At 40.4% G+C, this 25,916-nt stretch overlaps 6 protein-coding genes across 18 annotated transcripts; 4 read left to right on the forward strand and 2 right to left on the reverse strand.

The window, feature by feature from the left end:
- Window positions 1–349: 349 nt before the first annotated feature.
- LOC126592614 (coiled-coil domain-containing protein SCD2-like) lies at window positions 350–5,545 on the forward strand. 4 transcript variants are annotated; one of them, XM_050258365.1, is made up of 17 exons: window positions 350–625; window positions 744–1,071; window positions 1,241–1,869; window positions 2,184–2,256; window positions 2,407–2,448; window positions 2,557–2,619; window positions 2,802–2,851; window positions 2,950–3,022; window positions 3,115–3,243; window positions 3,330–3,390; window positions 3,610–3,717; window positions 3,865–3,986; window positions 4,155–4,224; window positions 4,321–4,359; window positions 4,667–4,707; window positions 4,936–5,065; window positions 5,226–5,545. In XM_050258365.1, exons 2-17 carry the CDS (start codon window positions 760–762, stop codon window positions 5,342–5,344), a joined length of 2,061 nt encoding a protein of 686 aa, XP_050114322.1. In that variant the 5' UTR covers window positions 350–625; window positions 744–759; the 3' UTR covers window positions 5,345–5,545. The 4 variants fall into 4 exon arrangements, 3 of the variants coding, with proteins under 3 accessions (XP_050114322.1, XP_050114323.1, XP_050114325.1); XM_050258366.1 differs by having other exon boundaries at window positions 2,950–2,977; XR_007612721.1 differs by lacking the exon at window positions 5,226–5,545 and having other exon boundaries at window positions 4,159–4,224; window positions 4,936–4,968.
- Window positions 5,546–6,454: 909 nt separating this feature from the next.
- On the forward strand, window positions 6,455–9,179 carry LOC126594454 (superoxide dismutase [Cu-Zn] 1-like). Of its 4 annotated transcripts, XM_050260782.1 has the most exons (9): window positions 6,469–6,636; window positions 6,962–7,008; window positions 7,212–7,301; window positions 7,414–7,515; window positions 7,630–7,725; window positions 7,856–7,887; window positions 8,003–8,078; window positions 8,555–8,608; window positions 8,963–9,179. In XM_050260782.1, the coding sequence occupies exons 3-9, from the start codon at window positions 7,226–7,228 to the stop codon at window positions 8,983–8,985; spliced, it is 459 nt and encodes a 152-aa protein (XP_050116739.1). In that variant the 5' UTR covers window positions 6,469–6,636; window positions 6,962–7,008; window positions 7,212–7,225; the 3' UTR covers window positions 8,986–9,179. The 4 variants fall into 4 exon arrangements, with proteins under 4 accessions (XP_050116737.1, XP_050116738.1, XP_050116739.1 ...); XM_050260780.1 differs by lacking the exon at window positions 6,962–7,008 and having other exon boundaries at window positions 6,455–6,636; XM_050260781.1 differs by lacking the exon at window positions 6,962–7,008 and having other exon boundaries at window positions 6,463–6,636; window positions 7,173–7,301.
- Window positions 9,180–9,667: 488 nt separating this feature from the next.
- Window positions 9,668–22,131, forward strand: LOC126594452 (FRIGIDA-like protein 3). 7 transcript variants are annotated; one of them, XM_050260771.1, is made up of 4 exons: window positions 9,668–10,728; window positions 11,188–11,363; window positions 11,451–12,407; window positions 21,996–22,131. In XM_050260771.1, the coding sequence occupies exons 1-4, from the start codon at window positions 9,828–9,830 to the stop codon at window positions 21,999–22,001; spliced, it is 2,040 nt and encodes a 679-aa protein (XP_050116728.1). In that variant the 5' UTR covers window positions 9,668–9,827; the 3' UTR covers window positions 22,002–22,131. The 7 variants fall into 7 exon arrangements, with proteins under 7 accessions (XP_050116728.1, XP_050116732.1, XP_050116727.1 ...); XM_050260775.1 differs by lacking the exon at window positions 21,996–22,131 and adding an exon at window positions 21,675–21,801 and having other exon boundaries at window positions 11,451–11,979; XM_050260773.1 differs by lacking the exons at window positions 11,188–11,363; window positions 11,451–12,407 and adding exons at window positions 20,305–20,333; window positions 20,797–20,972 and having other exon boundaries at window positions 9,670–10,699; window positions 21,060–22,131.
- On the forward strand, window positions 17,083–18,721 carry LOC126594455 (superoxide dismutase [Cu-Zn] 1-like). The gene is made up of 5 exons (XM_050260783.1): window positions 17,083–17,238; window positions 17,369–17,400; window positions 17,516–17,591; window positions 18,064–18,117; window positions 18,504–18,721. The coding sequence occupies exons 1-5, from the start codon at window positions 17,115–17,117 to the stop codon at window positions 18,524–18,526; spliced, it is 309 nt and encodes a 102-aa protein (XP_050116740.1). The 5' UTR covers window positions 17,083–17,114; the 3' UTR covers window positions 18,527–18,721.
- Window positions 22,132–22,213: 82 nt separating the features above from the next.
- LOC126592346 (cysteine proteinase inhibitor 5-like) lies at window positions 22,214–22,597 on the reverse strand. Its single transcript, XM_050258038.1, has one exon. The coding sequence runs from the start codon at window positions 22,595–22,597 to the stop codon at window positions 22,214–22,216; it is 384 nt and encodes a 127-aa protein (XP_050113995.1).
- Window positions 22,598–25,346: 2,749 nt separating this feature from the next.
- Window positions 25,347–25,715, reverse strand: LOC126592347 (cysteine proteinase inhibitor 5-like). Its single transcript, XM_050258039.1, has one exon. The coding sequence runs from the start codon at window positions 25,713–25,715 to the stop codon at window positions 25,347–25,349; it is 369 nt and encodes a 122-aa protein (XP_050113996.1).
- Between the last annotated feature and the right edge of the window lie 201 nt (window positions 25,716–25,916).

Genomic DNA, 25,916 nt, shown 5'->3' on the forward strand with positions numbered 1-25,916 from the left:
AAAAGCATGAAAATTTGATTTGGTCCTCTACTTATATTCAGCAAAAATTTATAAAAGAAAAAATCATAGCCGTTAAGATAATTTCACACAATTTTTTTTAACTGTATTTTTCTCTTCCCTCACCCATTTGTCATCAAAGTATAACGAAATTCAATATAAAAGATAATTTACACACACTTTTTTTAACTTCTCACACATTCTTTTATATTTAAGTCATCAGATGGAATACATCGAACAAAATCTTTTATAATGAAAACACCAAAATCATATTGATATTTATTTTGTTTTGTTTTTAATCAAAATCTAGTAATATTTAAAATAAAGTTATTTCAATTTTTAGCACCAACTGGTTCAAACCAAACGTGTCCCAATCAACGCCAGAAGCTCCATTAACTCTTCTCCCTCGGCGCCTCAATCTTCGGATCGTATCCTTTCAGCTTCCCGCTCCAGAATTCGTAAAAGCTTCAAGATTTTGATTCTGTTGGATAATGTGACATTGTTGAGTTTCGTCGAAAAACCGAAGCCATCAGAGTTTAGTTTCTTGCGTTGCAAGTAATAGCACTCCGTTAAATCACGAAATTTGAGGCATTTGGAGCTGCATTTGCCTTCAAAGATTCACAGACAGGTTTCCTTCTGCTCAAGATTTCATCTTCTTTTTTTTTTCTTTTTTTTTTGTTGATTTTTATGCATGTAATTAATTGCATTGGTAATTTCTCTTGGCGTTCATCAAATTTCAATGGCAGTGGAGGCAGTTAAGCTATGGATCGGATGAGGCCGGTGTATGTCAGGCAGAAGAGCAATAGTAGTGGCGGCACCCCGGGGGCACCAACTTCGCCAATGATGTCGCCAATGAACCACCATGGGAGGTCGGGGTCGGTTGGAATGGTGGGTGCCAGGAAAGTGCAGCACACGAAAGCCGCAGCGCAAAGGCTTGCACATGTGATGGCTCACAAACCAGCTGACGACGATGATGAGGATGACGACGATCTTTCTTATGATCCTGGCTTGTCAAGCCGCACAGGCAGCCTTGGACTTGTCGGCGGAAGATCAATGCGCCCACGCTCTCCAATGGTAATTGGATTATGGTTAATGTCGATGTTACATAGTGGATTCAATGGTTCCGATTCACAGTCTGACAACATAGCGTTTTAGTGATTCGTATTTGAATGTGAGATTATATCTTTATGAACATAATATGTGCTTACTTTGAATTGAAGCCTAAATGTTATTCTGGTATTAGTCAGTTCGTGCCGCTCAAGAACATTCTACATCTACACGGGGACGATCATCACCGTCTCTTAACTCCATGGAACTACCATCTTCTACCCATTTAACACCATCTAGTCGACCATATCAGTACGCAGAACAACCGTCATCAGCTCATTCAACACCAGCAAGCCGAACATACCAATCCATCAACACAAAACCCATTAACCCTGTTGTCGAACAACCACATTCTCTTCGCTCTTCAATCGCTACTAGACCATCCCAGCCTTCGAATTCCAACGAACAACCTACCTCTGCTCGTACTATATCGGGCATGAACTCTGCTCGATCATCTCAGCCAACAAATGTTGTCGAACAACCTACCTCTGCTCGTTCTATTTCAGGCCTGAACTCTGCCCGGTCATCTCAGGCTACCAGTGCTGTCGAACAACCTACCTCTGCACGCTCTTTAGCTGTTGCCCGTCCGCAGTTAGGAACCAAGCCAGTCCACATCATGCCAGCTAGTGTACCTATATCACTTAGGCCACCCTCTTCTGCTGATCCTCCAGCTGATAATCGGAGAGAGCCAGCACCTATACCACTACGGCCACCCTCTACTGCCGGTGGATCAGACGCTTCAGCTGATACTCGGAGAGATAAAAGGTATCAAGCACTTAAAGATTTACTACTTTCTGAGTCATCATCAATACTTTCATGTCTTGATATCTGTGGTGATTTGATATAAATTAGGGAGATGATTTCCGCACTCTCATTTTTCATTCTGCACTCCTTTCGTTGTTTCTGTTAGTTAACTCTCCTTTTGTTTATAAATGCAATGGCTAGAAGAAAGGAGACGAGTGCAGGTCGAGAGAAAGGGAGTGCTGAAATCATTTCTCTTTAGTTCTTTAAAGCAGTTTCTTTCAATTCCCTTCGACACGTGTTATATCTAATCGTTTCTTGCTCTGGTCGACTGTCAGGATGTCTTTGGATTTAGGGACTTTTAACATGAGAGAAAATCGGGCGCAGCGTTCTTCTGCTTTAGAAGATGAGGTATATTTTCTTCTCTCCGGTTGATTCTTGTTTGAAACAATTTTCAAGTTAATAGACTCTAAATTTTAAGTTTGCCGGGCGAAGACTAGGATAGTTGAAAAGAAAAGTTATCTAGTGGAAAATCAACTAATGAGGTGAATTTCATTGCAGCTTGATATGCTCCAGGAAGAAAATGAAAATTTACTCGAAAAGGTGATGCAATGAACTAAACATTCTAATGGTGTTAATGTAACATTTATAATGTGCTATGGTTATCGTATATTTCTTTCTGCCACTCCATTCTGATATGTGCTTCCCCAGCTTCGAGTTGCAGAAGAGAGGTGTGACGAAACAGAAGCAAGAGCTCGACAGCTCGAGCAACAGGTAATGTTTTAAATTTATCAAGGCAGAAATCAAGTGCAATGTACTTATTAAGTATCACATTTATTGGTTCGTAATTTTTTGGTTTGTTTCATGGTGTAAATACAGTTGATTTTCAGCATGAGCATGTATGATGATGTGCTGGCCAATCCGGTATTATTTCATTGTTTGTGTGTGATCTTTAGGTTGCTAATCTTGGCGAAGGTGTGACGTTGGAAGCCCGTCTTCTAAGCAGGCAAGCTTCAAAGATTTCATGCGTGTACCTGCATACCAATCCAGATTGATTATTACTTTGAGAATGCTAACTTTTACGTCGATGTGTTTTATTTTCAGAAAGGAGGCAGCACTGCAGCATAGGGAGGTGTGTGCTGTGTTTCAAACATACACACTTTGCCTTGTCTTTCATGTGTGTGCATGTCATAACGCATGTCATCATGATTTGATTTGAGTTTATTGAACAAATTTTTACCCAATGAGTTTGAACACAATTCATCACAGGCTGCTTTGAGAGAGGCTGAACAGACTCATGGTGGTAGCGCTCATGGTGGTAGAAATGACGAAGCAGAGTACGAACTCAGATCACTTTGGATTATGACTCAAAGAATGATACTGAGTCGCGAAGAGATGGTTTGTGCTCATATTTTTAGCTCTTATTGGTCAGTTCTTGTTTTTTTCTTACCCTTTTTACATGATTTTCAGTTTTTTTATCTTAGGAAGAGGTGGTCTTGAAGAGATCTTGGCTAGCTCGGTACCGGAGTTTATGCGTTGAGCATGGTAAGCAAGTAATTTTAATCCCCAAAATAAAACTTCCTATCCATCGAAAGGTTTCCGGAACATGGAAATGCAAATCCTCTAATGCCTAGTCATCAAAATACAGAAAAAGCCTTCTGTTGAAGAATTTATACTGTTCAACTGAAGGTCTCTAAGATGTCCGAATGATGCAAATAAACGGTTTAGGAGTGATTACTGAATGACCATAGGGTATTTTGGCAGGTATTCATGCTGAGATAGCGGCATCAAGATCCGAATTCTGGTCATCGCTTGCTCCTCTTCCTGTTCAAGCTATATTAGAAGCCGGACAAAAAGCGAAAGAGGGGATGGGTTAGTTTGAGTGCTTCCATCTTTATTGGTTGTCTTGTACATTTATCTTTGCCTTCTCTGTTAGAAACACAGACCTAATTTCTCAGTATCTTTAAAACTGAACCTCTAGCGATCCGCTTCACTCATGTTTAATTTTGGTCTGTCAAGACAACAATGATCTAGATGAAAGAGAAGATAGTCCACGAGATTTGAATGAACTCTTGGGCGAGAGAAACATTGAGAGCATGCTCTTGGTGGAGAAGGGTCTGCGCGAACTTGCTTCGTTGAAGGTTTTCCCCAATCCTCATGATCTTAAAAATATTACCTGTTTCTTTCATGATTAGCAAGTCAGTTTATGAAACAACAAAAGCTTTTGATTGATCTGTTGATCTGTATTGCCATTTTTTTTGAAGTATTCATTGCTTGCAATGACCAGTTTTTCGTGTCATATCTCGAAGGTAGAGGAAGCAGTGGCACTTGCAATGGCTAAACATCGACGCCCTAGTTCGAAGAAAACGGGTCTTATAGGTGAAGGGATTTTTTATTCACAGTTGAGCAATTCATTAGAATCAAATCGAGAGAAATATCATGATAGTTGCCTGACAAGTTCTTTTCTACATGTAGATTTGAAGCTACCAATTGATGGACAGTTTGAAGCATTTGGTAAGATTTCATCATATAAAATATACACTACCCGGTCACTTTCATACAAACACTGCAAACATCATTTTCGTGCACTACGCGTCTTCTTTTTCTTTCTCGACCCTCCTCATGATCCTCCTTTTTCTCCTTAACACCATCGTCATGATCACCGGTCACCACTCTAAACCTCTTCAGCATCTTCTTGAGCAACGCGTCCCTTGCAATTACAAGTTCATCTGAACACCCTTCGCACATCTCCAAGCTATGGTCTCTTTTCACGTCGACCAAAGTTGCCACAATTTGATACTTGTGTTTTGATTGTTTTCAGAACTCAGCAAAGAGGAGTCTGAAGATGTGCTTTTCAAGCAGGTATTGTTTTTCGCCTTCTGCATTCTTCTTATGTTTCCAACATGTAAACACTTACGATGCTACGCAAAATTCAGGCCTAGCGCAGTTGACTAGAGTAGTGAGCTTCCCGCTACAGTGATTACACCTAAGTTCGAATCCCCAATCTTGTAATCTTAGGTTAGAATAGAATATCGCTCGAATAAAAAAACAGTTATATATGACACTTTGAGACGATCGATGCTGTTGCAGGCTTGGCTTGCATATTTCTGGAGAAGAGCTACAAACCATGGCGTGGAACCAGATATAGCAGATGAGCGTTTGCAATTCTGGATCAACCACAACTCCAAGTCACCCGCCACCTCGCACGATGCAGTTGATAGTACTCATCTCTCTCTCTCTTACTCTAATAGTTAACATTCTAGCTAAACTCATCTCTTTCTTCGTGTCCGTCAACATACAACTAGCTCTTGATTTAGTGCGACACATGATAGATGATATCTGCTCAAATCTGATATGGCGGGTTCTTCCGGTTTTGACAGTTGAGCGCGGTCTTCTGGAGCTGAAGAAGCTGGGAATCGAAACCCAGTTATGGAGAGAATCTCGGAAATGGCTCGAGCATGATTCGATGCATAGAACGCAAAGTCTGTCCGACTTCTGATCGATGAAAACTTGTTGAGCAAGCTTAAGATCAATGCTAACCAGTTATGCTACAGCTGAATGTAAAGAGGTCTCTACATCTCAAGAAACACCAAAGTATACTCAATCATCAGATATTCAATCAAATATTTGGGTACAAGATTTCTTACTGTACATTTGAAGCTACCAATTGATGGACAGATTGAAGCATTTGGTATTATAAGTCAAAGTCGTTAACAGTTTATTTGCGAAGTAAGGATAAGGCTGTGTAGAAGTTCATTTTCCGACCCTCATAAAGCGAGGAGTCTTGTTGACTCAGGATCCTTTTTTGTCTTTTTTTTTGAACTGAAAGTTTGAAACTAGAAACAGTGTTATAAGTTTAAAGTTTACTCGCTTATTTGAGAAAATTCTCATAAAAAATTGGCACACAATGATGTCGCTAAAATAGTCACAAGCACGTACAAATAAAATTATATAATTAAGGTGAAGTTGGTTAGAACTATGCACTCAAGTTTGAATTCTATATCTACAATTTAAATTAGACTAATGAAAATATTATTGAATTTAAACAATGCTTGCAAGTAATGTTATTCTTATCATAATTCTATACTACATTTCTATCACCTTAGGTGGCAAATGAGTTAGACATGCCACATCATTCAATTTTATTTTAAATCCCTCATAATTCCAATCTCTAGTGTATGGAGATTAAGAATTAAGAAACACGAGCTCTTGGTTTGTGTGAAAAAGAAACCGAAGTGCTTGGTCTATATAAGATGGGTCAGCGAAATAAGTTGATGAGAACCGTCATATTCAATTTGAATAGTCTGGATTGACTGGTCCTTGTGCTCCCGATAATGAGATCCGGAATGAATCTCTGCCTTTGCTACTGGGTTAGAAAGACCTAATTATGACCTAAGTTAAAACTTTAATGTCTACCATTTAAGATTTGATCAAACGGCTAATAGAAAAATGTGCACATAGCATGTGTATATAAGCATGTGCACTGGAGAAGCTCCTCCGGCTAAGCCCAGCCCAGTACGGCACTGTGAAATCCCCGTCTTACCCCAAAGCCGGGTAGGTGGTGACAGAATGGCTCGGCATGCGTCACTGTGTATGTGTGAGAGAGTGAGACTGTCTGCTGTTAGTCGCACACCACTTGTTTTATAACGGGAAGGTCAAAGCTCCCACATTTGCACAAGGCATCTGGTTCAGATTGTTCAATCTATCAAGCGCCGTTGTATTCTCCGCTCTCTCTCTCTCTCTCTCTCTCTCTCTCTCTCTCTCTCTGTGCTCTCAAAGGGGTGTCCTGAGGTAAAAGCTTGAATCTTTGATATCTGGCAGCTTAAATTTCTCAGCTTTTTTTAATTCTTAATCAAAAGATAAGATTTTGTGATATGGGTTTTGATTCTTTTATCTGAAATGGTTATTGTTGTAATTACAGCTTGAATTTAATGATGATCTTGAAGATCTGCCTTTATTATCCTTCATAACTTTGCAGCTGTTTTAATTTTTTTATTTTTATTTTGTGTATTTTTATAGTTTTAATTGTGAATTGGATTAGTGTGACTCAGCTTAAATTCTTGATTATTTACTTTAATTTAGTTTTTTTTTAATTAGTTTTTTACTTTAATCATAGATCACATCAGTTCTCAGTGGTTGCTCCATTTTGATAAAAATAATTTGGTATGTTTATGTCTTTTTATGATAAAAATTTAAAATTATTCTGGCCTGCAGAGGAACTTGATGAAAATATATGGAACTTGATGAAAATACATGGAAATTGAACATGGTAGTTTTAAGTTTAATTTCTTTACTCACTTGAGTTGTTTTCCGGTTCTTTTGTTCAGGCCCTGCGTAGTTCATTATCTAATAGTTACTTTGTTCAGATCACGTTGAAATCATGGTGAAGGGTGTTGCTGTTCTCGGCTCCAGTGAGGGTGTTAAAGGAACCATCAACTTCGTCCAGGAGGGAGATGGTAGGTTAAATTTTAATTGATTATTCGGGATGGTTTTTTTGCTATCATATCTGTGTTTTCCGAAGAAGGGGAAACAATCGGTTGAATTGATTATTGTTTTATTTCATTGCAGGTCCAACTACTGTGACTGGATGTATCTCTGGCCTCAAGCCTGGACTTCATGGTTTCCACGTCCATGCTTTCGGAGACACAACAAACGGTTGCTTGTCAACTGGTAAGGACCATTGACCGGTGATTGTCTCTCCTTTATGTTCTGAAGGAGTTAATCTCCACTCTGTATCCGTAAATTGTCTTTGTGTTGTATCTAATGACCAATATCAATTTGCAGGGCCACACTTCAATCCTAATGGAAAAGAGCATGGTGCCCCTGAAGATGAGGATCGTCATGCTGGCGACCTTGGAAATGTCACTGTTGGGGATGATGGTAGATAACCTTTTCTTCTTTTGCTCTTTCTAACTGTTTTGTAATTGCCTGGAACACTCTTTTATGTTTTCACGCCTTGATACTTACGGGCTAATGACAGCTTAATGTGTTTCTTATCTCCTTGCTTCAGGAACTGCAACCTTCACTCTTATTGACAAGCAGGTTTGTGATTGACCTCCCCAATTATTATTTGTTTATGCTATTATTAAAACTTACGTATTCAGACAGCTCTTGAGTTTCGTTTCATTTTTTATAAAGGTTACATTATTGTTTGCAGATACCTCTAACCGGACCACACTCTGTCATTGGTAGGGCAGTTGTTGTCCATGGCGACCCAGATGACCTGGGCAAGGGTAATCTTAATTGTTCTCTCACTCCTCTCTCTCTTAAGTGGTTCCATCTTATAGTACTTATTAGCTAGTCAGTGTGATGGGCGCGCCTTATCATCTTTCAGTGGGTCACCCCACTCCACGTCTATCTGTGACTCTGCAGTGAGCACTCTTGTACTTACGGGTAGTTTTAGCCTGCTTCTGATTCCAATTGGTATACAATAGCTTCTACATAGGTGCAAATCATTTGGTGATCGGTGTTTTGGTTTTCATCATTGCTCTATCTTGTGCTCCTCATCCTTTCAAATGAGCTACAGACTAGCGGGTGACTGTCAGTTTGTTGTTCCTCAGAGTTATTTTCTATTTCCTTATAAATTTTAGTTACCATTTAGGTTTTAAGCATGAACAAACTTACGGCTATATTATTTCTCTACTCACAGTGAATTTGCTTGGAATCCGATATCCGATGTAATCCAATACTTGTGTTTTTCTGTACACAGGTGGACATGAGCTTAGCAAATCCACTGGAAATGCTGGTGGCAGGGTAGCTTGTGGTAAGCTAATTTGCTTAATCTCATCAAACCCAATGTTTTTGCTATAGAATTAAATGTCATATAATTTTGGACCATTCTTGTTGGATGAACATAGCAAGGCGCTTTCAACATCGATAGAAAACGGAATGTCTTCCCTAAAATTACAATAGATGACCATTCCAGATGAGGATGGAAACTTAAACCAATTTGTGGTTTATATACACGGCCCCTGTTTTGATGTTTGTCTATAGACATCTACCTAGGTTGCGTAGTTTTTATATTGTTATTGTGGAGATATCTGTGTTGCGTAGTTATATTCATTCGTGTCCGTCAACATGCTTCTACTTATGTTCCGGTGTGTCTACTTTTGTACAGGTATTATCGGTCTGCAAGGATGAACTTGAGCACCAAGCGAAAGACATGGAGTTTCAGTTAAATGTATGAAGTTTCTATAAGCCTGAGAGAAATTTAGAACTCTTTTGAATAAGAAAAAACATGTCTTGTTTAGCTGACAATGTTTTGTGTTTAAAATTCTGTCCAAACTTCATTGACTGGAAATCTTGGATGCATAAAGTGCTTATGAGTTTGATCATGTGTGTTTCTTTCGTTCTCATTCGTTGATCGTTATTTCAAGGCCTGAAACTACTTCTGGAAGTGATAAAAAACGCTTGTTCTAAAAGCATTCCAATAGCATTGTACGGCTTACAAAAGCAAATTTCAAATGGATCAAGGCCTGAAATTGCTCATGGAACAGCTAAAAACGCTTTATGACAATCAAAAGCAATTGCGAGGCATAAGAAAACTTGTAAGTACGTTTTATGAGCATAAGTGTCTTTCATAAGCACATCGCAAATGGATTGGGGCATGAAACTGCTTCTGAAAGAGCTAAAACACTTTTTTTTACAACAAAAAAGATTGCGAGTTATAAAAGCGTTTACAAACAAAAGTGCGTCCTACGTAAGCAAATCACAAACCACAAACGGACGGGTCAAATTTGAGTCCCAATTTGAGTTTATACAGATTCGGCCCAAACAATTGGTTTTGGGCCAAAATTTGCTTAAGAGCAAAAACACAAACTCACTTTTGAAACGCACTTACCTAACTGGTTTCGATTGACGCCGCTCCTCCTCCACCTCCGCCCCCAAATCCAAAAATCCACAATTTCTAGGGTTCCATAATTAGTTTAGCAAATTACAATCGAATCCGCTCTCCCGTTTCTACTATATAATCTCGCCAAGCGATGTCGAGCACCGTCGACAAAATCTCCGGCGACCTTGACATGACGCCGGAGCTACGCAAATCCTTCAACCTCCTCAAGACCCACGCCTCCAAAGTTGCCAACTTTACCCTCCAATGGCAGGACCTCGAGGAGCACTTCCGCTGCATCGACAATTCCATCCAATCCAAGCTCGACCAACTCCAAAAACAACAATCGGAAGAGGCCCATCTCACTCCGGCTCCGCAATCGCAACCCAAAGAACCCGAATTGAATTTTAAACCCAATTCCGAAGAACCCCAATTGGGTTCCGGTGACGCCCAATTGAGTTCGAAAGAATCCCAAGTCACCGCCACCCTCCAATCCTTGAAAACCCAATTCGATTCCGTTGAAACCCAAGTCAAAACCGACGAGCCTTCGCCGGAAATGTCGACCTGCAATGGCGTCCCGATAAATGACGGCAAGGCGTTGCTGTTGTATGCGAATGAGCATTTGAAAGAGAAGGGTTCGGTGCGTGATGGTATTGTGAATGCGCTTAAGGCTTCTGTGGATGCTGGGAAGCTAGTGCTCGAGGCAGTGAAATGGTTTTATCCGTCAGAATCGAATAAGGGAGGTAAGGAGCTTGACTTCAGTGTTACCAGGAAAAGTTGTGCGATTTTGTTACAAGGGCTGGTGAATGTGAAACCAGTGATTAAACCCGAGATCATCAGAGAGGCAATGAAGCTTGCATTGGCTTGGAAGGCAAAGGTGATAACTCAAATGTCGAACTCTTTGGAGGTTTGGGTTTTTTTTCAGCTTCTGGATGCTTTTGGGTTGGGTGGTGAGTTTGACAGTGATGAGATTTTGAAGCTTTTTAGTTGCGTAGCAGATCGGTATTCTGCACCGGAGTTGTTTAGGTCTCTTGGTTTCGCCGATAAAGCCTCTGGTGAGTTTTTGGAGAGCCTTCCTTATTGTTGTTCCTATCTTTTTATGAGACATTTAATTTATTGATTGCTTTCAGTGTTGAGTACTTGTAGTTTTACTCCTATGAATTCAATGATGGGTTCGGTATTGTGGAGATTGTGTGATATTTTTCTAAACAAAAGCATACATAGTTTCAGGGAAATCCACTTAGTTTGAGTGCACCCTTACGGACAAAGTTAGGTAAGTATCTGTTGATAGTTGATACAACGAATGTCACCTTGTGAGGTTGCCTTTACGGTTTTAGAAGAAATCATGGGAAGAAGGTTATGCTCTTGTTATTTTAGATGTCTTCTATTTAGTTCTGCTAGAAATTCTCCTGATATATATGTCTTGAAATAGAAAATGTTTAGTTTTTGGTTTTTGCTACCTCCTTTTTTTGTAGTCGGTTAACTCTTAAATTTTTTTTTTCTTTGTGACGCAGATTTCATCCAAAAGCTTGTATCAGAGAATAAGCGGCTTGATGCTGTTAGATTCAGTCGTGCATTTGGACAGTTTGACAAGTTCCCCCCTGTACCCTTGCTTAAAGCACATTTAAAGTTCATCACGGAAGATGCAAGGACAAGTTCCAAGAGTGGGCAAGACCATCTTAAAGCACAGGTATAGGTGGTGTTTCTTTTGCCTCATCAACCGTCCTTAGACTCAGAACGAACTTTTATATAGTGTTGATCATTAAATCCCCTGCAGGATGAGTCCTTAGACAAAGAAATAGCTGCTCTAATAGGCATAAAACGTTGCGTTGAGGACTACAAGCTTGTTGTTGAACCAGAATATTATCCCAAGACCCTCGGAAAACACATTAGGCAGCTGAAAAGGGTGAGAAAACATAGGAAAGCAACTCTAAGGGAGAGTAAACATAGGAAAGCAACTCTAAGAGCCCCTGGCCCTAAGGCTCAGCCGCAACCCCTGAGTGGAAAGAAACGTACTGCCCCAGGTCAGCCAAATGAGCAGAACAGAAATAAGCATCCTCGAACAGCTCCAGCTTTAGCTGCTCAAACTGTTTCTCTCAGAGGACCAGCCACAGTAGGCGCTATACAACCATCTTATATTCGCCAAGTAAGCTTGTATGACAGTCGAAGTGCAGAATACTTGTTATCGTCAGCTGGAATGCCCAGACAAGCAACCACTCCGCCCAGTACTTCTTATGGCGCCATTTCCACCTTGAACCCACTGCGAGCATCTCATCATCAGCAAGGAGGCTCATTCATCGGTCAAGGTGCAGAATACCCTTCTCGATACTATGATTCAGCACACTACGCTCCTGATACTATTAATAACTTATCTGCTCGATCGTATGATTTGGTGGGTTCCTCTCCTGGTACCCGTGGCCAGCTCGTGAACTTAACAGCTCGAGACTATGGATTGACGGGTCCGTCTCATGTACATACTAACTCAGAACCTGGGGGCAGTGGTCCAGATCTGAGTCCATTAGTCGCACGATACAGAACAAGTATACCTGCAAATGGAAGGACTGGACAGTTAGGATCAGCAGGAAGCCCTACACCGATGCGCATTGCAAGCCCGAACAGTTCCATCCCCTATGCCTATAGGGATCCGCTTAGGGCGCCTAACTACAATGACCGGGCGGTGCCTTCCAGCAGTGGCTATGGCGCGCCGTCTCAGCACCCCCCAGCCATTTACCACCTTTAGTCCAATCCTATAGTTCTTGGTAACTTACATTCACAACCAATGATTCCGTTTAGACTACTGTGTTTCGAATTCAGACCCTTCTTTCTCTGTAATTTAGAGTAAAGCAAAACCGCAGAAAAACCTTCATTTATATGCATCAATTTCTTTATTTTAACAAAGGGTGGTACAAGTAAAGCAGCCAAATTGACATGCCCTTAACAATTTTGACATCACTAAATATTAGTTTCTACGCCCTCTATCTTGAAAAAGGCTATCAATTCCCGCGGCCCTCCATCCTTATCGAGTACTTCTGTTTTGTACTTTCCAGTGGGATTGGGCAAAGACTCGTCCTTGGCCGCAACAACAAGCAAATATAATGTGCCTGATTCATAAAACGATGTCCGAGCCGAAATCACTGTTTCAAATACTAACTTGTTTGTGGCATTCTTGTTGTTCTCGGAAACGGCTCACTCTCCGATCTCCGTCGCGTTTAAATTGATGCCGTCTATAGGCTTCCAGGTACTGGGAACGTTGTTTGTTGTAGTAGCGGTTGCCAGAGAAACCAGCAGAGCAAGGAGAGCGAGAAAGAAGCAATGGGGACGCATTTTGTAACCCATGAGTTCGGTTCAAGAAGCAATGAGTCTTGGGAAAATTGTTATTGATGCAAGGATAATCATACAACATATGGTCAAATACTTGTGGGTATATATATTAGACAAGCATGGATATGGTGCACTGAATCGGGACAGACAGGCTAGCTAGTATAGAAAGCAATAATAACGACGAGAAATTTTTCAAAATAATTGGTATTCAAGCTGATGCTTCACGTGTTATAATATATGTGAAGAGATAAAGAATTAATACACTGTATTTTAACATTTCCAAATAACTTCAATTGTCTTTTAAGTCACTTTCCGTACCTAATATGTGTCCAAATAGAAATTATGTGAAAAAATGGCTAGATTCAATGCAAACCATTATACGAGGCTCTAATTATTCAGGCAATTAATCACATATATGAACTTTGTATATTTGACATCTCACATTCAATTTACATGCAAGAGATTTTGCAGTATGCTCAGAACATAGGCACATATATACGTCGTATGTCATTACAGAAGTGGAGAGAAACTTGAAAGAAACACTTCTTTTCACTTGTATAATAATATATGACGTACCGCTTCGTGTTCTGGACACATTAAAATATTACTTTTTACATACGTGGCCCTTATCTGTGATATTATTTTATTTGGAAAGGTACAAATTTCAATAAAAACCAAAACCCATCCTTCCAATTTGTAAGATAAACGGAATTAGGCAGCATTCAATTTATAGCTTTGCTATATCAAACCATCAGCAGTTCAGCAATAGTAAGACTGTCCTTCATCTGTATATTTGGATTTGCTTTACTGAGAACCGAAAACCTACTACGATACGTCCTCATTGCTTCCTCGCACTCCTTACTCTGCTTACTCTTGCGGCTGCCGCCGCGACGAGGGAAGTGAGTCCCCCGTGGAAGGATATTAAGGACCTCAAGGATCCATATGTGATAAGCATTGCAGAGTGGGGGGTCTCAGAATACAACAAGAATGTCACAGGCACAAACAAGTTAGTGTTTCAAAATGTGACTTGGGGGGGAAGCGCGTTTATTTCAAACACGTTTTATGGGCCGATCATATGCGGCAAAAAATTAGTCGTTAACTATCCCACCAGAAGAGTATAGACTTGGTGTATGGGACAGATTTCTAACCAGGCTATTCCGGGGCTTAAGAAAAAATGATGGCTCTGATGTTTAGTATTTCAAATTTACGGTTTAGTATTAGGGTTTGTAAGTGTTAAAAGTATGGACAATGCTAGGGAGAGTAAATTTGTAGAGAAAATTTTGTAAAATAAATGACATAGAAGTCGATAATTGAATTATGACTTAAGCGTTGATGAACATATTCATTCCTATTGGTGACATACTATTTAGTTTGTAAATTTTGTCTACAAATTTAGTCTCCCTAGCATTACCATAAAAGTATATACACTTATGATTGCAAATTTTGCCTACAAAATTAATCTCCTAGCACGGTGCTTGCGAAAAACAAAAATAAGAAGTTTCCCAGAAAGTGCAAGGCAATGCCGGAATCAAGGTGGGTGAGATCAAAGCTATGAAATAGCATTGAAAAGGACCACAGACGTCTCATCGTTAACAACACCCTCCCCGAACACTAGACTGTAGAGTAAAGAATATTGTCTTTTGATGACTTATCATTCAACCTTATCACTGCTGCAATGGCAGCATGGTTTATATACAGTTTACATACACGCATGCAATAAACAACAATAAAGGTGACAGAAACTAAAGAAAAATAAAGATGGCAGAAACCATGTGATTGTCTGGCTGGGAGTATTCCTTCTGTCGTCCAGGTTGTACAGCTAGTTAGTGGGAGTATTCCTTCTGTTGTCCAGGTTGTACAGCAGCTAGTGGGATTATTAGTGGACAGCTAGTGGGATTATTAGCTTCATCATTATTAGCTTCATCATCCCCCCGCAAGCTCATGAGCGGACGACGAACGAGCTTGGATTTTAAGAAATGAAAACGATCAGCAGATAAGCCCTTGGTGAATATGTCTGCAATCTGAAAAGTAGTAGACACATGATAGACATTTAATGACTTTGCCACTACAAGCTCACGCACAAAATGATAATCCACAGCAACATGTTTTGTTCGAGCATGGAACACGGGATTAGATGCCAATGCAATGGAGCTTGTGTTATCACACCAAATTAAAGCAGTCGAGGGCATGTTAACCGGTGCTCAATACCATTATTAATTAAAAATTGTTGAAATTCCTTACTCATAAATTCACCCCCGCCATCAGTTTGGAAAGATTTTATCTTATAAACAGTATGGATAGATAGAAGATTTTCAAGAAGCAATTTAAATTTTTGAAAATAAGAAAAAGCTTCATGTTTAAATCTCATAGGAAATATCCAAGTATAACGAGAGTAATCATCAAGAAATATTATAAAATACTTGGAACCCTTAACAGAGGCAATTGGTGAAGTCCAAACATCACAATGAATCAATTGAAGAGGACAAACTGAAACTGATGGAGACAAAGCAAAAGGTAATTTAGTGCTTTTGCCCAATGGGCAAGCAGAGCAAAAACTAGGGAACTAGAATCCTTAATAGGAATAGAGGACATAATTTTTTTAAAAATTGCAGGAGATGGATGACTGAAACGCTGATGCCACATAAATGAAGAGGTTCGTTGTCCAAATAATGCCACGTTCTTGAAAGGAAACTTTTCCACACGAAACGGATACAATCCATTCTCACTCTTGCCGTGGAAAAGCGTCTTCCCCGTGGATAGATCCTTCACAAAAAAATCAGTAGGAGTGAAAATGAAGTAGCAATGATTATCACAACAAAAGCGATGAACGCTCAATAGATTAGCAGAAGCAGAAGGACAATGCAAAACAGAATTTAAAGGAAATTGAGACACAAAACCAGAACCAATATGCTTTATAGACAAACCTGCACCATTACCAACCGCGACCTGGTCTTGGCCAGTATATTCTGTGGAAAGGCTCAAATTAGCTAAATCATTGGTGATATGGGACGATGCGCCACTGTCGGTATACCATGTAGGGAACCGTGCATTAACCACAGGAGAGGCAGCCATCATAGCATGTGATTGTGGATAGCGGCCTTCGGAAAAAGGAGACTTGAAACAATTTGCGGTAGAATGACGATGATCACCACAATAGTTACAAATATTAGAGGAAGAAGGAGCATCCGCAGCATGGTTGGGAAGATAGGAAGAGCGACGAAGACCAGCATTTGGTGTAGGAAGAAGTCCTCGATTCTGAAACGAGCCACGACCGGATCCACCATGAAACAAACCACTGTTTGAACCACCACGACGGCCAACAAAAGGATTACCAGCACTGCGACCTTGAAAAAAGCCACGACCTTGAAAACCACCACGACGGAATGAGGATGTACGACCATTTCCTCGGTGAAGTGTGGTTCCACGACCAGGATTGGGAGTGGAGCCAGAAGGGGCAAAGAGAGCTGTTGTGGTGTGATCAGGACTGAAAGTAGTGCTATAGTCGTCCATACGGCTTTCAGCGCTCAAGAGCAAAGCAACCATATCGTCAAGACTCATAGGATTTTCTCTTGCTTGAACCGAAGTAACTATACTTTCGAAAGCAGGACCAACACCATTCAAAATCAGCTCCATAAGATCATCGTCATCAACAGGTTTTCCCGCAAGAGCCAATTGATCAGCAAAGTTAGTTAATTTATCAACATAGTCTGTGATGGACATGTTACCTCTTTTAGTGGACTGCATCTGGTGCTTAAGTTGAAGAACACGGGTGCGAGATTGAGAAGCAAAACGTGTTTTCAGAGTATCCCAAGCAGCTTGGGATGTGTCACAGGTTGCGACGATGGAAAGCACATTGGGTGTCAAAGTTGAGTTAATCCAACTTAACAATTGTTGGTCCTGTCGCTGCCAAGTTACGTACTCGGGATTGAGAGTAGAAGTATTCTCAAGAAACTTGGTTGGACATGTTTTTGTACCATCAACATAGGCAACAAGATCATTACTTTTAAGTAAGGGATTAAACTGGGCAAGCCACAACATGTAATTGGTTCGATCAAGTTTGATGGAAACCAGATAGGAAATATTAGGAAGGGAGCTGGTAAGAAGAGAAGAAGAAGCAGCCATGGAAGCGGAAGAAAATTTGAGAAGAAGGGAAGGCAGAAAAAAAAAAAAAGGCAAGAAGAAAGAAAAAAAATATGAGGATCGTCATGCTGGCGACCTTGGAAATGTCACTGTTGGGGATGATGGTAGATAACCTTTTCTTCTTTTGCTCTTTCTAACTGTTTTGTAATTGCCTGGAACACTCTTTTATGTTTTCACGCCTTGATACTTACGGGCTAATGACAGCTTAATGTGTTTCTTATCTCCTTGCTTCAGGAACTGCAACCTTCACTCTTATTGACAAGCAGGTTTGTGATTGACCTCCCCAATTATTATTTGTTTATGCTATTATTAAAACTTACGTATTCAGATAGCTCTTGAGTTTCATTTCATCTTTTATAAAGGTTACATTATTGTTTGCAGATACCTCTAACCGGACCACACTCTGTCATTGGTAGGGCAGTTGTTGTCCATGGCGACCCAAATGACCTGGGCAAGGGTAATCTTTATTGTTCTCTCACTCCTCTCTCTCTTAAGTGGTTCCATCTTATAGTACTGATTAGCTAGTCAGTGTGATGGGCGCGCCTTATCATCATTCAGTGGGTCACCCCACTTCACGTCTATCTGTGACCTGCAGTGAGCACTCTTGTACGTACGGGTAGTTTTAGCCTGCTTCTGATTCCAATTGGTATACAATAGCTTCTACATAGGTGCAAATCATTTGGGGATCGGTATTTTGGTTTTCATCATTGCTCTATCTTGTGCTCCTCATCCTTTCAAATGAGCTACAGACTAGCGGGTGACTGTCAGTTTGTTGTTCCTCAGAGTTATTTTCTATTTCCTTATAAATTTTAGTTACCATTTAGGTTTAAGCATGAACAACCTTACGGCTACATTATTTCTCTACTCACAGTGAATGCACTTGGAATCCGATATCCAATGTAATCCAATACTTGTGTTTCTGTACACAGGTGGACATGAGCTTAGCAAATCCACTGGAAATGCTGGTGGCAGGGTAGCTTGTGGTAAGCTAATTTGCTTAATCTCATCAAACCCAATGTTTTTGCTATAGAATTAAATGTCATATAATTTTGGACCATTCTTGTTGGATGATCATGGTAAGGCGCTTTCAACATCGATAGAAAACGGAATGTCTTCCCTAAAATTACAATAGATGACTATTTGCAAAATCTTGGACCGTCTCCGTCACCATTCCAGATGAGGATGGAAAACTTAAACCAAGTTGTGGTTTATATACACGGCCCCTGTTTTTGTGTTTGTCTATAGGCATCTACCTAGGTTGCGTAGTTTTTATAATGTTATTGTGGAGATCTCTGTGTTGCGTAGTTATACTGATTCGTGTCCGTCAACATGCTTCTAATTATGTTCCGGTGTGTCTACTTTTGTGCAGGTATTATCGGTCTGCAAGGATGAACTTGAGCACCAAGCGAAAGACATGGAGTTTCAGTTAAATGTATGAAGTTTCTATAAGCCTGAGAGAAATTTAGAACTCTTTTGAATAAGAAAAATACATGTCTTGTTTAGCTGACAGTGTTTGGTGTTTAAAATTCTGTCCAAACTTCATTGACTGGAAATCTTGGATGCATAAAGTGCTTATGAGTTTGATCATGTGTGTTTCTTTCGTTCTCATTCGTTGATCGTTATTTCAAGGCCTGAAACTACTTCTGGAAGTGATAAAAAAACGCTTGTTCTAAAAGCGTTCCAATAGCATTGTACGTCTTACAAAAGCAAATTTCAAATGGATCAAGGCCTGAAATTGCTCGTGGAAAAGCTAAAAACGCTTTATGACAATCAAAAGCAATTGCGAGTCATAAGAAAACTTGTAAATACGTTTTATGAGCATAAGTGTCTTTCATAAGCAAATCGCAAATGGATTGGGGAGCATGAAACTGCTTCTGAAAGAGCTATAACATTTTTTTTTGACATCAAAAAAGATTGTGAGTCATAAAAGTGCTTATAAACAAAAGTGCGTCCTACATAAGCAAATCGAAACTGCTTCTGAAAGAGCTAAAACATTTTTTTTGACAACAAAAAAGATCGTGAGTCAAAAGCACTTACAAACAAAAGTGTGTCTTCCGTAAGCAAATCACAAACGGACACGGGGTCAAATTTGAGTTTATACAGATTTGGCCCAAACAAATAGTTTTGGGCCAAAATTTGCTTAATAGCAACAACACAAACTCACGTGCGAAACGAACTTACGTTAACTGGTTTCGGTTGACGCCACTCCTCCTCCACAATTTCTAGGGTTCCATTATTAGTTTAGCAAATTACAATCGAATCCGCTCTCCGGTTTCTACTATATAATCTCGCCAAGCGATGTCGACCACCGTCGACAAAATCTCGGGCGACCTTCACATGACGCCGGAGCTACGCAAATCCTTCAACCTCCTCAAGACCCACGCCTCCAAAGTTGCCAACTTTACCCTCCAATGGCAGGACCTCGAGGAGCACTTCCGCTCCATCGACAATTCCATCCAATCCAAGCTCGACCAACTCCAAAAACAACAATCGGAAGAGGCCCATGTCGCTCCGGCTCCGCAATCGCAACCCAAAGAACCCGAATTGAATTTTAAACCCAATTCCGAAGAACCCCAATTGGGCTCCGGTGACGCCCAATTGAGTTCGAAAGAATCCCAAGTCACCGCCACCCTCCAATCCTTGAAAACCCAATTCGATTCCGTCGAAACCCAAGTCAAAACCGACGAGCCTTTGCCGGAAATGTCGACCTGCAATGGCGTCCCGATAAATGACGGCAAGGCGTTGCTGTTGTATGTGAACGAGCATTTGAAAGAGAGGGGTTTGGTGCGTGACGGTGTTGCGAATGCGCTTAAGGCTTCTGTGGATGCTGGGAAGCTAGTGCTCGAGGCAGTGAAATGGTTTTATCCATCAGAATCGAATATGGGAGGTAAGGAGCTTGACGTCACTGTTACTAGGAAAAGTTGTGCGATTTTGTTACAAGCGCTGGTGAATGTGAAACCAGTGATTAAACCCGATATCATCAGAGAGGCAATGAAGCTTGCATTGGCTTGGAAGGCAAAGGTGATAACTCAAATGTCGAACTCTTCGGAGGTTTGGGCTTTTTTTCAGCTTCTGGATGCTTTTGGGATGGGTGGTGAGTTTGACAGTGATGAGATTTTGAAGCTTTTTAGTTGCGTAGCAGATCAGAATTCTGCACCGGAGTTGTTTAGGTCCCTTGGTTTCGCCGATAAAGCCTCTGGTGAGTTTTTGGAGAGCCTTCTTTATTGTTGTTCCTATCTTTTTATGAGACATTTAATTTATAGATTGCTTTCAGTGTTGAGTACTTGTAGTTTTACTCCTATGAATTCAATGATGGGTTCGGTATGGTGGAGATTGTGTGATATTTTTCTAAACAAAAGCATACATAGTTTCAGGGAAATCTACTTAGTTTGAGTGCACCCTTACGGACAAAGTTATGTAAGTATCTGTTGATAGTTGATACAACGAATGTCACCTTGTGAGGTTGCCTTTACGGTTTTAGAAGAAATCATGGGAAGAAGGTTATGCTCTTGTTATTTTAGATGTCTTCTATTAAGTTCTGCTAGAAATTCTCCTGATATATATGTCTTGAAATAGAAAATGTTTAGTTTTTGGTTTTTGCTACCTCCTTTTTTTGTAGTCGGTTAACTCTTTTTTTTTTTTTTTTTTTTTTTGTGACGCAGATTTCATCCAAAAGCTTATATCAGAGAATAAGCGGGTTGATGCTGTTAGATTCAGTCGTGCATTTGGACAGTTTGACAAGTTCCCCCCTGTACCCTTGCTTAAAGCACATTTAAAGTTCATCACGAAAGATGCAAGGACTAGTTCCGAGAGGGGGCAAGACAGTCTTAAAGCACAGGTATAGGTGGTGTTTCTTTTGCCTCATCAACCGTCCTTAGACTCAGAATGAACTTTTATATAGTGTTGATCATTAAATCCCCTGCAGGATGAGTCCATAGACAAAGAAATAGCTGCTCTAAGAGGCATAAAACATTGCGTTGAGAACTACAACCTTGTTGTTGAACCAGAATATTATCCCAAGACCCTCGGAAAACGCATTAGGCAGCTGAAAAGGGGGAGAAAAGAGAGGAAAGCAACTCTAAGAGCTCTTGGCCCTAAGGCTCAGCCGCAACCCCTGAGTGGAAAGAAACGTACTGCCCCAGATCAGCCAAATAAGCAGAACAGAAATAAGCATCCTCGAACAGCTCCAGCTTTAGCTGCTCAAACTGTTTCTCTCAGAGGACCAGCCACAGTACACGCTATACAACCATCTTATATTCGCCAAGAAAGCTTGTATGACAGTCGAAGTGCAGAATACTTGCTATCGTCGGCTGGAATGCCCCGACAAGCAACCACCCCGCCCAGTACTTCTTATGGCACCATTTCCACCTTGAACCCACTGCGAGCATCTCATCATCAGCAAGGAGGCTCATTCATCGGTCAAGGTGCGGAATACCCTTCTCGATACTATGATTCAGCACACTACGCTCCTGATACTATTAATAACTTATCTGCTCGATCATATGATTTGGTGGGTTCCTCTCCTGGTACCCGTGGCCAGCTCGTGAACTTAACAGCTCGAGACTATGGATTGACGGGTCCGTCTCATGTACATACTAACCCAGAACTTGGGGGCAGTGGTCGTGTAACTTCAGATCTGAGTCCATTAGTCGCACGATACAGAACAAGTATACCTGCAAATGGAAGGACTGGACAGTTAGGATCAGCAGGAAGCCCTACACCGATGCGCATTGCAAGCCCGAACAGTTCCATCCCTTATGCCTATAGGGATCCGCTTAGGGCGCCTAACTACAATGACCGGGCGGTGCCTTCCAGCAGTGGCTATGGCGCGCCGTCTCAGCACCCCCCAGGCATTTATCACCTTTAGTCCAATCCTATAGTTCTTGGTAACTTACATTCACAACCAATGATTCCGTTTAGACTACTGTGTTTCGAATTCAGACCCTTGTTTCTCCGTAATTTAGAGTAAAGCAAAATCGCAGAAAAACCTTCATTTATATGCATCAATTTCTTTATTTTAACAAAGGGTGGTACAAGTAAAGCAGTCAAATTGACATGCCCTTAACAATTTTGACATCACTAAATATTAGTTTCTACGCCCTCTATCTTGAAAAAGGCTATCAATTCCCGCGGCCCTCCATCCTTATCGAGTACTTCTGTTTTGTACTTTCCAGTGGGATTGGGCAAAGACTCGTCCTTGGCCGCAACAACAAGCAAATATAATGTGCCTGATTCATAAAACGATGTCCGAGCCGAAATCACTGTTTCAAATACTAACTTGTTTGTGGCATTCTTGTTGTTCTCGGAAACGGCCCACTCTCCGATCTCCGTCGCGTTTAAATTGATGCCGTCTGTTGGCTTCCAGGTACCGGGAACGTTGTTTGTTGTAGTAGCGGTTGCCAGAGAAACCAGCAGAGCAAGGAGAGCGAGAAAGAAGCAATGGGGATGCATTTTGTAACCCATGAGTTCGGTTCAAGAAGCGACGAGTCTTGGGAAAATTGTTATTGATGCATGGATAATTATACAACATATGGTCAAATACTTGTGTATGTATATATTAGATAAGCATGGATATGGTGCACTGAATCGGGACAAACTGGCTAGTATAGTAAGCAATAATAACAACAAAATTTTCGAAGTAATCAGTATTCAAACGGATGCTTCACTAGTTATAATGTATGTGAAGAGATAAAGAATTAATACACTGTATTTTAACGTTTCCAAATGACTTCAATTGGCTTGAAGTCACTTTCCATACCCAATATGTGTCCAAATAGAAATATTGTGAAAATGGCTAGATTCAATGCAATTAATCACATATATGAACTTTGTATATTTGACATCTCACATTCAATTTACATGCAAGAGATTTTGCAATGTGCTCGGAATATAAGCACATACGTCATATGTCATTACAGAAGTGGAGAAAAACTTGAAAGAAACACTTCTTTTCACTTGTATAATAACATATGACATATCGCTCCGTGTTTTGAACATATTAAAAGATTACTTTTTACATACATCGCCCTTATCTGTGACATTATTTTATTTGGAAAGGTACAAATTTCAATAAAAACCAAAATCCATCCTTCCAGTTTGTAAGATAAACGGAATTAGGCAGCATTCAATTTATAGCTTTGCTATATCAAACCATCAGCAGTTCAGCAATAGTAAGACTGTCCTTCGTCTGTATATTTGGGTTTGCTTTACTGAGAACCGAAAACCTACTACGATGCGTCCTCATTGCTTCCTCGCACTCCTTACTCTGCTTACTCTTGCCGCTGCCGCCGCGACGAGGGAAGTGAGTCCCCCGTGGAAGGAAATTAAAGACCTCAAGGATCCATATCCATATGTGATAAGCATTGCAGAGTGGGGGGGTCTCAGAATACAACAAGAATGTCACAGGCACAAACAAGTTGGTGTTTCAAAATGTGACTTGGGGGGAAAGCGCGTTTATTTCAGACACGTTTTATGGGCTGATCATTGCGGCAAAAAATTAGTCGTTAACTATCCCGCCAGAAGAGTATAGACTTGGTGTATGGGACAGATTTCTAACCAGGCTATTCAGGGGCTTAAGAAAAAATGATGGCTCTGATGTTTAGTATTTCAAATTTACGGTTTAGTATTAGGGTTTGTAAGTGTTAAAAATATGGACAATGCTAGGGAGAATAAATTTGTAGAGAAAATTTTGTAAAATAAATAACATAGAAGTCGATAATTGAATTATGACGTGAGATCAAATCTATGAAATAGCATTGAAAAGGACCACAGACTTCTCATCGTTAACAACACCCTCCCCGAACACTAGACTAGAGTAAAGGTGCCTCCTCTTGATTGAGCACCTGGACATTCGGCAAACAAATCCAATGTGGAACTATTCGTATGTATTTGTTTGAAAACTCAGATGCAACATGGATATGTGCCATACCTGCAACGTGCAAACAGAATCCGTTGCAGCAAATATTGCACCAATTGCTACGAATAGGAGATTAAAATTGTTAAAACACAAATAGAATCCAAAGAAACAAATGGGACAAAGAAAGTGAAATACCAAGAAGGTGCCCCAATTCCAGAGTTCCAATTTTCAATATCTTAAAGAATTGTGTAGCACCTGAATCAAGCAAAGACAAAGTAAGTTTGCTGTTCAAATTCGAGTATAACTCATAAGTCATAAGCACCATCATGCCCGTAGGGGAAACAGCATGTGCAGAGTTACGAGCATACCTAATGATCATATGATAGTGCAGGATACTAATGTGCTGAAGTTAACGAAAAAGAATTGGGGCAGTGGTCATGTAACTTCAGATCTGATCCCATTAGTCGCAGGATACAGAACAAGTATACCTGCAAATGGAAGAACTGGACAGTTTGGATCAGCAGCAAGCCCTACACCGGTGCGCAATGCAAGCCTGAACAGTTCCATCCTTTGTGCCTATAGGGATCCGCTTGGAGCGCCTAAATACAATGACCGGTCAGTGTCTTCCAGCGGTGGCTATGTAGTGCCGTCTCAGCACCCCGGCCATTTTCACCTTTAGTTCAATCCAGTAGTTATTGGTAACTTATATTCACAACCAATGATTTCTGACGGTGTTGGAAACTTTTGATTTGTTATGTTTATGGACGCTTTCATTCATTGCCTTTTACCCTTTTAAGTAGATGATAAAATTATCCATTTTGATTTTGATGAGGGTAATTTTGGGATGTTTGTTGGGTGTAGATAAATAGTCATTAGATTCTTATAAAAATAAAAAATAAAGCATCCAAATTGACATACTCAACTCAACCATTGGCAAAGTGGTTGTCTAAAAAAGAAATCACAAGTGGTGCCAACGAAAGTTGGTTGAGTTGTAAATATCTCTTTTCGTTAGACCAAGGCTTAGATTCGAGCCTCGATGTCAGCAATCCCTTGGTGGACAATTTGTAAAAACAAAAAATGGGGCTAAGATCCTTCCCCCTAAACTTTTTGTCAACAAAAAAAAAGGAACGTGGATTGTTATGGTGAATAGGACCTTCCCGTTTAGACCACTGTGATCCAAATTCAAATCCTTCATTCTCCGTAATTTAGGTGAGGAGGATTCGTAAACCAAATACCAAATACCAGTAAAGAAAAACCGCAGAAAATCCTTCATTTATACGTGTCAATTTCTTTATTTTAACAAAGGATGAGACAAGTAAAGCATCCAAATTGGCATACTCAACAATTTTGAGATCACTAAATATTATTTTCTACGGCCTCTATCTTAAAAAAGGCTATCAATTCCCGCGGCGCTCCATCCCTGTCGTGTACTGAAGCTCTGTAATTTCCGGTGGGATTAGGCAAAGACTCGTCCTTAGCCGCAACAACAAGCAAATATAAGGTGCCTGATACAAATGTTATCTCAGACGAAATCAGTTTTTCAAAAACTAAATTGTTTGTGGCGTTCTTGTTGTACTCAGAAACGGCCCACTCTCCGATCTCTGTCGCGTTTAAATCGATGCCGTCTATAGGGTTCCAGGAACCGGGAACGTTGTTTGTTGTAGTGGCGGTTACCAGAGAAACCAGTAGAGCAAAGAGTGCGAGGAAGAAGCAATGAGGATGCATTTTGTAAACAATGAGTTCTGTTCAAGGAGCAATAAGACTCGAGACAATTCTTATTGGTGCATGGAGAATTGTACAACATAGCGTCAAATACTTGTTTATATATTAGATAAGCATGGATATTGTGCACTGAATCGAGACAGACTAGCTGGTATAGAAAGTAATAATTGTCAAGATTGATAAGCTTGCGAAATTTTTCAAAAT

Source organism: Malus sylvestris, chromosome 12 (genome assembly GCF_916048215.2).
Source record: "Malus sylvestris chromosome 12, drMalSylv7.2, whole genome shotgun sequence".
In the NCBI taxonomy this organism is placed as follows: Eukaryota; Viridiplantae; Streptophyta; class Magnoliopsida; order Rosales; family Rosaceae; genus Malus; species Malus sylvestris.

Coding starts and splice junctions, on each gene's coding strand:
- LOC126592614 (XM_050258365.1), top strand. CDS start 760: ATGGATCGGATGAGGCCGGTGTATGTCAGGCAGAAGAGCAATAGTAGT. Junction 2,257..2,406: donor CTTCTGCTTTAGAAGATGAG/GTATATTTTCTT, acceptor ATTTCATTGCAG/CTTGATATGCTCCAGGAAGA. Junction 3,244..3,329: donor TACTGAGTCGCGAAGAGATG/GTTTGTGCTCAT, acceptor TTTTTATCTTAG/GAAGAGGTGGTCTTGAAGAG.
- LOC126594454 (XM_050260779.1), top strand. Junction 7,888..8,002: donor TCACTCTTATTGACAAGCAG/GTTTGTGATTGA, acceptor TATTGTTTGCAG/ATACCTCTAACCGGACCACA. Junction 8,079..8,554: donor CCCAGATGACCTGGGCAAGG/GTAATCTTAATT, acceptor TTCTGTACACAG/GTGGACATGAGCTTAGCAAA.
- LOC126594452 (XM_050260771.1), top strand. CDS start 9,828: ATGTCGAGCACCGTCGACAAAATCTCCGGCGACCTTGACATGACGCCG. Junction 10,729..11,187: donor TTTCGCCGATAAAGCCTCTG/GTGAGTTTTTGG, acceptor TTTGTGACGCAG/ATTTCATCCAAAAGCTTGTA. Junction 11,364..11,450: donor AAGACCATCTTAAAGCACAG/GTATAGGTGGTG, acceptor AATCCCCTGCAG/GATGAGTCCTTAGACAAAGA.
- LOC126594455 (XM_050260783.1), top strand. CDS start 17,115: ATGGAAGCGGAAGAAAATTTGAGAAGAAGGGAAGGCAGAAAAAAAAAA. Junction 17,239..17,368: donor TGTCACTGTTGGGGATGATG/GTAGATAACCTT, acceptor TCCTTGCTTCAG/GAACTGCAACCTTCACTCTT. Junction 17,401..17,515: donor TCACTCTTATTGACAAGCAG/GTTTGTGATTGA, acceptor TATTGTTTGCAG/ATACCTCTAACCGGACCACA.
- LOC126592346 (XM_050258038.1), bottom strand. CDS start 22,597: ATGGGTTACAAAATGCATCCCCATTGCTTCTTTCTCGCTCTCCTTGCT.
- LOC126592347 (XM_050258039.1), bottom strand. CDS start 25,715: ATGCATCCTCATTGCTTCTTCCTCGCACTCTTTGCTCTACTGGTTTCT.